Source organism: Podarcis melisellensis (assembly GCF_964234715.1).
Source record: "Podarcis melisellensis genome assembly, chromosome: 1".
NCBI lineage: Eukaryota > Metazoa > Chordata > Lepidosauria > Squamata > Lacertidae > Podarcis > Podarcis melisellensis.
The window spans coordinates 85,175,481-85,188,503 of NC_138528.1; the positions used below are offsets into that span (position 1 = coordinate 85,175,481).

Here is a 13,023-nt window from a genome sequence, read left to right on the forward strand (position 1 = left end):
CCGTCAAACTGATAAGGGAGAGAGCTGTGTTCTTTTTTTGCATTTGCTCAACGGCTGAAGTTTATGCATTTTAGCTAAGGAGAAATGGGGATTTTGGTGCAGTTTAAAAACTGCCTGCACAGTCAGTTTTGGGGTTTGGGAAACCCATTCCTTCAACTCTACATCCCACTTCAATACCTTTCATTTCTCCTTATATTCTGAAGCAATATTTCTAGCATCAAGATAAATAACAACAGAGATAGGGGACAACTTTGTCTGGTTCTTTTTCTTACTTGACTTAAAGAATATTATTTACTAATATAATGAGAGTTACCTGTAGCTCTATAAATCTATTCTGTTGGTTTTCCCAACACTCTGGAGCAGATTTGGGGAGGGCACAGGGAGAGGAAGTAGAAGGTTTTTTTTATGCAAACACAAATCCTTGCACTAACAGAACCATTTTGGATACTGTCCTATGTTGATCTTTTCACATGTAAAAATATGGCTACCCATTTTGTTCCACTTTTATTATAAAAATAAGCATAGGTTACTTAACTCTGTTGGCTTATAATTGGAAAGGGAAAAGAAGACACAAAAAAGACAACCCATGTGGAGAATCATGCAAAAATTGCCTTCTTTTTCTCTTCATTCTTAGAAACTTAATGTAAAGATAAAAAATGGGAATACCAAATTAAATCAGAAGTCCAGAAAGGCATAGTTTAGGGTGAGCTTGCATACTTCAGGCACATAGGTGCAAATAATCTTTCCTCAGTGTGATTTTTTTTTTAAAGGTGTTCAATAAAATACTTGATACTACTCATCTTTAAAGGTTTGATCAAGTGGAAAAATGTTCTTCACTGCAGAAAACACTCCCCCCTTGATAGAATTCATCCTGAAGTACCAGTAGATGTCACTCTGCTCCTGAGATTTGCGTAGAATGAAAAGGACTTAGCTGGTGACCACCAAGAAAAGTTCCCCTTGCAACTGCTGCTAAAAACAAAATTAAAGCATCAACGTGGTATTTTTGTTTCCATAGGTTTTGCCAACTTCCCTGAGATAACTAAAGATTTTGATGAGAATAAGGAAAATAAAACTCCGGAAGGCACTCAAGGGGAGGTTGATTGGCTGCAACAGTATGACATGGAGCGAGAAAGAGAGGAACAGGAGCTACAGCAGGCTTTGGCTCAGAGCCTCCAAGAACAAGTAAGAGCCAGTGCTCTTTCACAAGCACTTAGAAATCAAAACAGCCAACCAGAGATTCCTTCTCTGGTGATAGGAAATCACAGGGCACAGTTAGTGTCTCCTTTAAGAAGACGTATAAGTGGGGTTATTTTAGCCTGCTCCATAACATGGTACAAGAGACCTTTGATTACTAATCTTTTTTGGGGGGGGGATTGAAGAGCTTTTGTAAAGTGGGATTTGAAAGCTTTCATGAATACTTTCAAACTGATGAGCTGAATAGGCATAGTAGTGTTTAGGGAAGCTTTTAATGTTTGATGCATTACTGTATTTTAATATTTTGTTGGAAGCCGTCCATAGTGGCTGGGGAAGCACAGCCAGATGGGCGGGGTATAAATAATAAACTATTATTATTATAGCCATTGGGAGTTATTGTGAATTATGAGGGGAAATACTCTAAGAATAAAAGGGTTTGTCTTATAACTGCCCTGATTGAAGTAAGTGAGAGGAATACAGAGCCACCTACCAATGAAATCTGTTTTTTGTTAAGCTGCAAGCACTGCAAGCACTGATACTCTTAGAATTCTTCTTAAATGCAGCAGATTTTTCCATTCTTCATTAAAGGCTTGTGTCCTCATTTAGCTTTAGGCAGAGAGTAGCATACGTTTTGCTACATTGCGGGAAATTTTGTTCAGAACTATTGTGCTTTGCAAGCAGTTCACATTCATTTCAAGACTTTTCAAAAGAAAAGCTGTAGAGAGCTTGTTGTGGCACTTGGGGACATGCTGTGTTGCATACCAAACTTGAGCAACTTGAACAACCTTTTAATTAAGGCTGGCCCTGTGGAACATTTGGGCTCTGGCTGGTCTCAAACGTGCCTGCACAGGGAATTAGGTTTGTTGTAGAAACTAGAGTTGCATAGTTCTCAGTGGCAGTAACAGGGAACCTATAAAAAGAACAGGAAGTGTCTCAGTGAACTAAGTTTGGTTCTCTACCCCAGCAGGAGGCGCGGGAACAAAAAGAAGATGATGACCTTAAACGAGCCACTGAATTAAGTCTGCAAGGTGAGATGTACAGGAGAAAATAGGGATGAGTTTACATATCATTCCACAATTGCTCACAGTACTTGAAAGGAAGCTGGTATTTTGTTCTTTGCCTCATTTGTATTACTTTGTGCTCTAGTCCTTCCAGTTTAGGTTCAATATAAAAGCACATTCGGCTGGTAAACTCTGAAACACAACATGCAGATCAGTGGAATTGTTTTACTATTCTTTCTTTTTTCTTCCCTTGAAATTTTCTGTCAGAGAATCCTCATTAAGTTCACATTCCAATTTCATTTTCTGCAAATTTTTGGCAGCAACTCTGCTTAAAAGCCTTTGTAAAAAGTAAATGGTTTAAGCTCTCCCCCAAGTGAGTTTTCTTTGCCTTCCAATGAATACAACATGGGGGGAAATGTGTTTGTTTGGTAGACATTTACAGGACATAAAGGAATTGACTCATATCATTGCTGCATGAAAGCACAGATAGTTAAGAGATGCAAAGTACTGGTTTTCTACTGAAGGCTTTTGCTGCTAGAGGGAGGTAGATACAATGCTGGTAGGATTTGTGGGCGTAGCAGAATGCTCTATAGGCAATCATAGCTTGTTTTCTGTGGTTCCTTCTCCCTTTCAGTTTGTTCTGCTGACCAACTGTACTGTGCCTTGTATGTAGGCTGATCTGTGATCCACCAATCCTGACCTGTCTTACCGAGTCAGTGGTAAAAATGTGAATGTCAAATTTCCAAATCTGTAAAACTTAACAACATGGGGTTTAATCCTGGTTTAGGTGATCTACAGCAAAAGCTATGACAAGTGGCATAACTTTCATATGCAAGTAATTAACTCAAAGCAGAACTTTTTTATTTAGCAGTAAGCAGAGTTGGCTTCAGAGTATTATTATTGCGATGATGGTGGTGGTGGTGATAGTTCTGTGAAAACCAAAGCGGAAATGTTACAGAACCTCAAAGCTTAAAATTTCCCGCTACTTAGAAAAAGTTGCATGTATTTTGCTCAGTCCAGCAACTATTAAATTTCTATATTTTGATCATTTCTTGCCATGAGCGAAGAGGCAAGATGCTAACACACTAGTTGCATTCCACCTTTTAACTGGAGCAGCAACATTTGAGAGCAGTACCTCAATGAAGCCTTAAAAGGATGTTTCCTTGCATAAAATTGAAAATACAGAAACTATTTGCTGTGTGTATATAGAATATTTACTTGATGCCCATTATTACAGTGCTTTATTTAGCAAAGGAGAGGGAAATATTTTGGGTAAATGGTGTGCTGGTATATTGTCAGTTTTGTGATATGCTTATGATCAAGGGTCTTACACAGTATCATTTTCATGGTATTTAGAGTTTAACAGCTCTCTTCTGGACAGCCTTGGCTCTGATGAGGACTCTGGGAATGAGGATGTTCTGGACATGGAGTACTCAGAAGCAGAAGCTGAGGAATTGAAAAGAAATGCTGAGGTGATGGTCTGGGCTATTGGGACTAGCTCCCATTTTATTACTATACGTGGAGTAAAAGCATATATAAATGCTTACGGGGAGCTTTTCTGTTTTGATGGTTCAGGTTGTTTGGTATGATATCCTTAGCTATCTTTGAGACTGTTTGTAAAGTTCTCTCAGTGGGTAGTGTTTGAGACTTGGGTTCAAATGCCTGCCTCATCATTTGGATGAGTTACTCTTCCTCTTGGAGATGAGGGTGGAGAAATAGTGATTTCCCTTTAGGGAGAAGGATGGAGTGGGGGAAATGCACATCTTGATTTGTTGGCTAAGCAGGGGTGGGGGGACTTGTGGCCTTGTATAGATTGTTGAACTCCAGTTCCTATCAGCTCTAGCCAGCATGACCAGTGGTCAGAAACTAAGGGAGCTGTAGTGTAGCAATGTCTGGAGGACCACAGGCTATGCATCCCTGGGTTAATTAAGCTGGTATTTCATGCAGCACAGTAATTACATTATTGGTAAGATAACTTTCTTAATTGTGAAGTAATCATACAAGCACCTGTTTAGTATTATGTTGAAGTTTTGTTTTGTTTGTTTGCTGTATAAATTGAAAAGGTTATTTTTATACTCAAAGGAAAAGGTTTTACAAGCCCTTCAACTAGCATTTCTAAAACCCAATTTTTAACATAGTGAAGTGTGACAGTAACTAGCCTTCCCTTTTAGAGAATGCAGGCAAACAATTATTTTTCCACTGTTCCTTCATACATCTTGAATATTGTAGAGATGTTTGAGACAGTCTTCTTCCTCACAATTTTCTGGCTATTGTGCCTGTTGTATTCTGTTGATGTTTCAGAATAGTTTCTTTGTGCTGTCTCTCTCCCTGCTGGTTTACACATGCCCTCTAGGAAATCTTCCTGTTAGCGCATTGTAGGCTGTGACCTAGGTAACACCCAGTAAGGTCAGAGTTTCCGTACTGAGCCTTTTGGAGCTCTGCATTGGCACATTGACGGCATTCCAGTTTCTGGGGTTTTAACAATGATGAGAGCTAGCTTAAAAATGAGAGGAAGTTAAGGCTGTATGTTCTCTGCTCCTGAGTTACCCGTAAGCTTTGACCTGAGCAAATTAGCAATATCTCAAAAGGTTTGCTCCAGTGTTTGGTGCAATAAAGATTTTATGGTAGCTAAACCATAATCTACCTACCTTTCTCAGTCTGGTAGAAGAGCAAACTTAAACTAATAATTGACTTTTTCCTCAGACAGGAGAGCTGCCCAACTCCTATCGACTCATTAGTGTTGTCAGCCATATTGGAGACACTTCCTCCTCAGGTAAGGCAAACATCACTTCCTTGATAGCTCTGCTCTCTACAGGAAAAGTGTGTCTCTTCTGTTTTTTCAGCAACCAAAACCACAAAGGAAAAAGAAGAAGATTGTTAATATTTCATTTTGTGTGCTTGGGGGAAAAAAATCAGTTTTCCCAGAACCAACAGGGTTGTTGCCTAAATTCAGCAATTGAGTTAAGCTCACTGAAGCCCATAGAAATAATTATCCAAGAGAAACCAGCTATTTTAAGTGGAATTCATCTTGCTAGTTTAAATCAATCATTTTCAAAATAGCAAAATGCAGTTTGTACTAGGGTGTGTTATTGTCTTTCAGTTTATTAATTAATAAACAAATTGGCTTGAAAATACTTCTGATACTTAATGTACTCTGGAAGCTACAGTCTATGGTGTTCTAATATTTTCTTTCTCTCTCTCCCCCATCATATTGAAGGTCACTATATTAGTGATGTGTATGACATTCGCAAGCAAGTATGGTTCACATACAATGACTTGGAAGTATCCAGAACTCAAGAAGCCTCTGTGCAGAGTGACAGAGACAGGAGTGGCTACATCTTCTTTTATATGCACAAGTAAATGTACTTTATGTGTCCTCCCCAAATGGTCCAATCCTTTTTTATTGCATTTGCATTCTCTAAAATGGTCTCGTGTTTCTAATTCCTGTTTTCCTAGTTGCTAGTTATAGTATGGTCCTGAATAGCTTATAAGAATTATTGGAACCTGTTTAATAGCCCTTTGACTGGGAAGGTGCAAAATAGCGAGGCTGTAACTCTGGAACCTGAGCAGATTTGCCTGTCTTTTTCACCCTCTACATCAGGGGTGGGGAATCTCCAGTCGACAGGCCAATCTTGACCTGCCAGGAGGCCCAGTTTTTTCCTTGAGGCTATCCCCACTTAGCCAACTGATATCACTGTGTGATGGCAGCTGATGGATTGGGTGGAACAGGGTACAATCCTACTGGATACTGCTTCACCAGCACATTCCCTGTAGTCCCCTGCTGAGAATATGGTTGAACCCTACACTCGGCAGCTGGTGATCAGAGAGTTCAGTCCTGCTAGGTGCTGCTTTGCTTGCAGGTTTCTTGTGGGAAAAGCAGACCTAACCCTGGCTGGCCAGCTTTGACTAGTAAATGGGACCTCTCACCTATCACTCATCTAATGTCATCATGAAGTCAGCTGGTTGACAGGTGAGTGGCCCCACCCACCTATTAAAGTTCATCCGTGGGGTACAGGAAGATAAACATCTGGCTCACTAGGCCCAGAAGGTTTCCTATCCCTGCTCTACAGCTTTGCTTCCCCATTAGAAGCTTTCCTTCTTCTTTGATGTGAACCTCTTTTGTGTTTCCCAGGGAGATATTTGATGAGTTGCTAGAAACGGAAAAGAATATGCAGCTGCCTTGCACGGAGGTGGGGAAGCCAGTTCGGCAGCCCATTTGAAGAACGTCACTTTAACTGAGCGCAAGTGATTTCTGAACTTTTGCCTGACATGCAAGAGCCACAAACCCCCGAGAACTCAGGGCGTAGTTGAGACAACCCCATGGAATAGGAGGAATGGACCACTTCACGCCTTCCTTTTGAATTTCAACCATGCAGCTAAGCTTCTTTTACCTGGAGTTTCCTTCTTATTCTTTTGTTTTAAATAGTCAAGAAATAATTGTGCCAGCAGCCATGGTGTTAATCAGGCCAGAGGATTTAATGGCTCCTTCAAAAACTCATGAAAGGATGGTGTGAGAAGCAACTTCAAGTTCGCCCATTTACCTCTCACGGGGAAACTGAGAAGATGCTACATATTGGGTGGTTTTCTATTCCTTCCCTACACGAGAGCAAAATAAGCAATAGTCTCGAATCTGGTAAATATTGTGTACATAACGTGAATTGGAAAGTGCTGAAGGCTGACTCAGCTAAATGGAGTACCCTGGCATTGCTGAAACTGGGACACCCATGGTCTTTAATACAGGATCACACAGATCCAGGAAACAAACTGTCGGTGCTTTGGAACCCATGGATTACATCTTCACATAGTTCACTTTCGTCCTTGTTTTTAAAGTTAAAATATATACTATATAAATATATATATATAATTTTTAAAGTTTTTATTCTTTTTTGACTGTGTTCTTTTCTAAGTACTGCCATTTGCAGAAAGGTTTTATTTCTCTGTGAGCATTTGTGTGTATAATCTGTATTAGTCTGTGTATATATATCTAGATATATATGAGCTGTGTTTCACTGAAGACTGTCCCGGTTTGGCAGTGAGAGAGGCAGCTAACTGGAAGTGCAAGTCCTGGCTTTTGGCAGGCCTTTTTTTACCAGTGCCCAGCTAGTGCTAATCAGTAAATGAAGCACGAACGAGAGTTCTGTTTTCCCTGTGTTTGTGTTGGCTTTCAGCCCTGAAAAACTGCACGTGTTTGAAAGGGGTGTGTGTGTGTGTGTGTGTGATATCCCAGCTTTACTCTGTTGAGCAAGAGTTGTATGCCAACAGATGAAATATTAAAATGTACCTGGATTTATTCTAATTGTGTGGTAAGTGCAGTTAAATCAGTTGGAAAAATCAGAGAACTCTCAAAAGTGGTTATTTGATGTTTTCAAGACATTTCAGGGTGTAGATGTTAGGGTTTGGTTATTTAATAGTATTTGGATAACACTAAATTCATTTTGTAGCTTGTTTGACAGAAAGGACAAACAAGAAAAATACTATCTAGAATTAATTTGTTCCTCATTTTAATACTGGAAATTTATTCCAGTTTTTTCACTTTTACTTTTGTGGCAATAAAATTGCTAATAATTGAGGTGCCTCTTGGTTTGCCCCTAACTCAGACTTTTCTTTTGAAAAGGTTAACAGGTGTTGAGAGGGTTGTCGTCCCCCCTTCTTGACAATTGTTTTTAATTACAATTAGAACTTCCTAAGAAATATAATCCTTTGACTAGAAGACACAAACCATGGGCATTAGTAGGCAACAGGTATTACCTGTTGTGGAAGGATTTCCCTGCCGGGCTTATAGAATTACAGGCTGTGTTAGGCAACTCTGAATGACATTTGCTGTGTCAAGGGTAGTAGTAGGGTGATAACTTTATTATTTGATTGGCTAATCTGCCAAACCAAACAAAAGTTCTCCCAAGTCATACTGCCAAAAGCATAGTGTTTAAATTTATTCTATCATTGTGATTTTGCACTGTTGACGGTCAGAGTTATTTGAATGCGCTTTTTAGTAAGGAATAAGGGGTTTTTCTTGAGGTGCAAAAGAGGAGCCTCAAAATGAAATACTGTTCTGGAGTAAGGCTGTACATCTCTTACTGATTCTGAGGTAGTGCTGTCCATCTCTCCCCCCCCCCCGAAACTCCCAGATAAATGCATTAAATAGTTGTCATGACACCTACAGGTTCATATTGATAGCATGGTCAAGATAAATTAACTCCCATATTTACAGTCAAAATATTATAGGTAGGTGTCATAATAAGACAGTATAGAGCATCCAGGTTCAGGTTCAGAGTCATCCGAATTGTCAGGAATGTGGAATTATTAGAGCAATCATATGTTTTTGCTTCATCTAGTATTGAGAATGCAACTTAGCCAGAAGTGACTGTAAGCCAGTGATTATGTCAAGCTATGGCAACTTTCTAAATAGTTTTTTGCCCCCTAAGGTGAAATGTGCTGGCAAGGAAGGTACTATCTAGTACCTCTATATATGTAAATTTACATTTACATCCTTGTTGGCATTTGCAGTCCATTAAAATCTGTAGAATGTGTTGTGCGAGGGAGATTCTAAGCTCAATCAGTTTTTATTGTCTACTGTTTTAACATGAAGTGCTGAAACTGTGCAAGAGTTTACGTTTGTACAGTTTTCTCGGCCATTCAGGATTACATTTAGAACCAAATTTTAAGTATGTGGTTTATAGCATCTTGTACTATAGGTAATCTTGAGAAATACAGAAACTTTGGGGACCTAAACAGCAGTGGCTTACTGCTGCTGTTTAGAATCCTGTTGCCTGCTAAAGGGAAGGTTTGTTTTTAGAGCAGTGTGATATGTAACTTTCTGAGACGATTATTCTTGGTTTCAAAAGAAGGAAGCAACTAAACATGAGTTCACCCAATAGAATTTATTGTTTGGTTCATGCCTGCATATTTTAAACCTCACTTTTCTACATTTGCCCTATTTTTGCTGTATTTTTCTGCTATATTTACTTTTTGATAAAGAAAAATAGCCATATATGTGTTTGCACTAAGTAACTAAGCTCTCCATAACCTCCACCCCTCCCCAACAAATCCTGTATATAGCTGGATTAATAAAATAGCTCAGGTTGTTTGCTAAAGAAAACTTTAGAAATCACCATGCACCTATTTTTTAATGAAGATTTTTCCTTATATAAGAAAAAGCTTGTTCTTTCTAGCCATGGGCTAGAAATTGAAAACCTAAGCATGCAAATATAGGGCATTAGGCACCAGTGTTTCACTTAAAGTTAAATCTGTCCATCAGTTTTGCCCTCACTACTGGAAGATGAATGCTCAGTGTTTTATAAATGGAGTCTGTTGGAATAACCTTGAAGATAGAGGATTCCAGTGATTTCTCTATCCTGGGCTCCCCGCACCCTTCCACCATGGGGGAGTCAACAGCATAAGGTGTACTACTTGTTTCAGGCATGCAGGGTCTTTCAGATGCTAGATGGGTTAACAAAACCTGCTTGCCCTGCAACTAATTAAAGGCTGGATTAATTATAATTAAATAGTATTTCATTGGAAATCCATGGACTTTTTCAGATCCCTGTAATGGGAGTTTGGGGTAAGATGCGGAGTTGAGTTTCTGTATAAGAATTGGTTTTCTGTATAAGAATTTTTGAACCAGTGTAACATGGGGAGTGAACCGTCTCGGAATGAACATGAAGTGGGTGGGTTGTTGCCCCTATGCTACTTCCCAGTGTTAACCTACTTCTTTGCTCCCCTGCTTCTTTAATAAGTTATTCTCTAAAAACTTAGGGGGAGTGAGTGAGTTGGGGCGAGAGTTCTTGTCATGTGTGTTTGAGGCAGTTGTCTTGGGGATTTTTTTTTAATGTTGGGAGTCACTTTGTGTCCCTTGACACTTAATGTGGAGCAGCACTTTTCTGTGTTTTAGCAGACTTGTTTCTATGTATTCTTTACTAAATTCTGCCTTCTTTTCTTCCTCTTTAAATGATGTGTAGATTGATTTCAGAGAAATTAAACACTCTTCATTAATGCTGAATCTCGTTTCTTTTTTTAAAAAGATGCAGGTGTCTTACAGCTTTGTTTAGCACAGAGTTACATTCTTTCCCTCCCTCTGCAGTGCATTGCACACCCTCAGAATATGCTTGAGAGGGTTGGATGGTTCTCAGTTTTCACTGCTGTTTATTGTTGTTGCAGTTGATACTCTAAATTTATGGCCGCCTATTTTTATGATTCTTCAAAACGTTTTCCATTCCTTGGTGTTTGTATCCAACGCAGCTGTTTTGCTAGTACAGCAGGCTTCCGCTCGCGTAATGGAGTTTTCCCCTCCTCTCCCCTCTAGCCCCCCCCTCCCCGCGAACCCTTAAAATCTACTCCAGAGGGTTGGAGGACTCTCAGAGAAGATTTTGAGAGCATATGGGGAGAGGAGAGGAAGGAGAAGTCCTGCTTGCATAAAGGCTTTTGCTACAATCCCTTGTGTGCTTGGCTTAGTTTCATTTTAAGCGTAAATCTATTTGAGAAGATACGTTTCAAAAAGCCATTTTGATCCATAGAGGAAAGAAATGTGCATTAGAAAGCTGACTTTCTCAGAAAGTCACCAGGCCACCAAATGTGCAGTTGTTCTTGCATTTCCCTTCAGAGAAATGAAGCACTACTTCTGCCAGTATGGAATAGGTATAAAGCATTCTCTGAACAAAGTCTAGCTCCTTGAGACACATTAGCAACTGCCTGTGGAAAATCCATCCTAGTTCTGCTTTTGTCCTGTAAGGTAAGGTGTGGTAAGTTGCTTCTCAAGTGGGGGCAGATCCTCATTTTGAAGACCTATGTATCTGCATTATAAAATGCGTATGGTAAGCCATGTGGAATACTTTTCATTAAGGAAACTTCAGCTTGCTGTTCTATTCATTGCTTAAAGCCTGATAAATGGAAGTAACTGCAGTTGATAGTCCTGTTGTCAGCATTTTCATGTGTGATTATTGAATAATGGGAATTTGCAGTCATGAATTTTCTACAAAATTTATTTGAATTGCCTATGATTAGCCCTAGCCCACTAAATGTGATCACAAACCACACTTCTGTGTGCAGGCGAATTGGAATTCACTCTACACTTCTGCGTTCAGAGAAAAACCATGGAAAGTGGTGTGTATGTAAAGAAACAATTTAAAATTGTGTGGAAATGTAGTTGCATCAATTCCTGTTTCACAGGGGCGGGGTAGGGGGACTCCTCCCTATAGTATAATACTGGGGTTGGTAAAACAAAACTGCAGAAATTTGTCAACACTGAGCATACATAATGTAGATCTTAGTGATGTCATTGCAGACATATTGGGGAAAACAATGTGGAAGTGCCAAATTTTATTCAGGAATTCAGAGAAGGGAAGATCAAGGGGGAAATGGCGTGATCAGCTACAAGACAGCCTGGTGTTGGTGACTCACTAGAATAAATCACTACCTCATTTCATAGGTGGAGAAAGATGATACTCAAGTGGGCAGACACAAGTTTAAAGGCTCCTTTTTCCTGCCTGGGCTGCCCTGTGTTTCTAGTAACTCAGAATTTGACCACCTGTAGGGTTAATGAATAAAATCCCCTTTGTTGCTGCATATAATCCAGTGGCAGAAAATGCTTGATTGTTCATTCTGGGACTCTCCAAACAAACTTGGAATTATTTTTATTTTAAGTAAAAATATCCACTTTGAGGCAATGACAGCAGAAAGTTTACATTTTTAGAAAAGTCCTTTTTCCTTCTTGAGAGTCTGTTGCTTCCATTGAGGAAGGGCAGCAAAGTTTTGTCGGGACATTCCAAAGACAGCAAGAAAATCTTCATCTGATATGTAGTCCTATGGGATGGGGGGAAAGGGCAAGGATGAGAGAGAGAGCACAAGTCCAATCATAAAGGTAACACAATGTAGTGAAAACACTATGTCCAGATTTCCTGTGAGTATTTGGGGGCACAGCCTGATAACACTCAGACAAGATGGCATGCTCAGAAGAAGTCTAAGGAAACTGGAGATTGTTCTGTATTTTCCTCAAGTTGTTGCCACTTTATGCTGGTTCAGAATGAATTAACAGTGGGAGGTATTCAGCTAACTTTTTACACCAGTGCACAAATTAGCATTGGCACAAATTTTCTTCCTCCTCCTTCTCACACACAATCTCCAAATCAGCTCTGGAGGATCGGGGGAACCACCAGAACAGATTAGGGGGGAGCACATGGGGAAAAGAGGGAGGGAATGTTCCATCTCTCGCTCACAAATCCTTGTGCTGATGGTCTCCCAGCCTACTATCTTGAATACAACCTAATATTAATTGGGGCAGATGGGGATGGCTATGGAAAGGAACTGTGCATATCAAATGCTTCAGCACATTAGCAAGCTTTTATTCCTACACCCATGATGTTTGTAGCCCTGATTTAGCATATGCTAGCCTATTCTGTATCTGGATTTGGTGATGTGAGATTAAGCTGTGCCAAGATCTGCATACACCACCACTTTGAGCTCTTTGGAGGAAAGGCGGGATATAAATGCAATAAATAAACATGAGAAATGTGAATGCAGCCCTGGGATCTCACCTCCTTCCTGCTGGGGTTTACATCGCTGGGTAGTTCCTCTGCAGACACATTAATCAATTTCTCCAGAGGGTAGGTTGACATTGAGATATTTCCCAAGGTTGTGTTGGCAGTGAAAACTGTTTTTGCATCAAGGATTTCCTGAAAGAGAAATTGGAAGGGGGAATCCCCAAAGCTCAAATGTGTCTTGTATCTAGAGTTGAGGCAAGGCTATTTTTCAGCCTCAGCAGAATTCAGTTCCGGCACCTCTCAGGTGGGCGCCATTGCCATTATGGGAGAACAAGGGAGGTGTTCATGGTGAGTTC

At 39.9% G+C, this 13,023-nt stretch overlaps 2 protein-coding genes across 6 annotated transcripts in view; one reads left to right on the forward strand and one right to left on the reverse strand.

Annotated features, from left to right (window-relative positions):
• USP37 (ubiquitin specific peptidase 37) overlaps positions 1-10,191 on the forward strand; it is a 32,671-nt gene extending 22,480 nt beyond the window's left edge. For 2 of the 3 annotated variants that reach the window (XM_081920260.1, XM_081920261.1), the window contains exons 19-24: positions 1,016-1,182; positions 2,159-2,222; positions 3,552-3,667; positions 4,899-4,968; positions 5,413-5,551; positions 6,328-10,191. In XM_081920260.1, coding sequence (XP_081776386.1) covers positions 1,016-1,182; positions 2,159-2,222; positions 3,552-3,667; positions 4,899-4,968; positions 5,413-5,551; positions 6,328-6,415 — 644 coding nt within the window. In that variant the 3' untranslated portion in view covers positions 6,416-10,191. The remainder of the gene's footprint in view (positions 1-1,015; positions 1,183-2,158; positions 2,223-3,551; positions 3,668-4,898; positions 4,969-5,412; positions 5,552-6,327) is intronic. The other variant, XM_081920262.1, reaches the window with a different exon arrangement.
• Positions 10,192-11,806: 1,615 nt separating this feature from the next.
• The window catches only part of VIL1 (villin 1), a 33,433-nt gene continuing 32,216 nt past the window's right edge, over positions 11,807-13,023 (reverse strand). For all 3 annotated transcript variants that reach the window (XM_081920297.1, XM_081920296.1, XM_081920298.1), the window contains 2 exons: positions 12,722-12,859; positions 11,807-11,990 (listed from right to left, as the gene is read on the reverse strand). In XM_081920297.1, the coding sequence (XP_081776423.1) occupies positions 11,877-11,990; positions 12,722-12,859 (252 nt within the window). In that variant the 3' untranslated portion in view covers positions 11,807-11,876. The remainder of the gene's footprint in view (positions 11,991-12,721; positions 12,860-13,023) is intronic.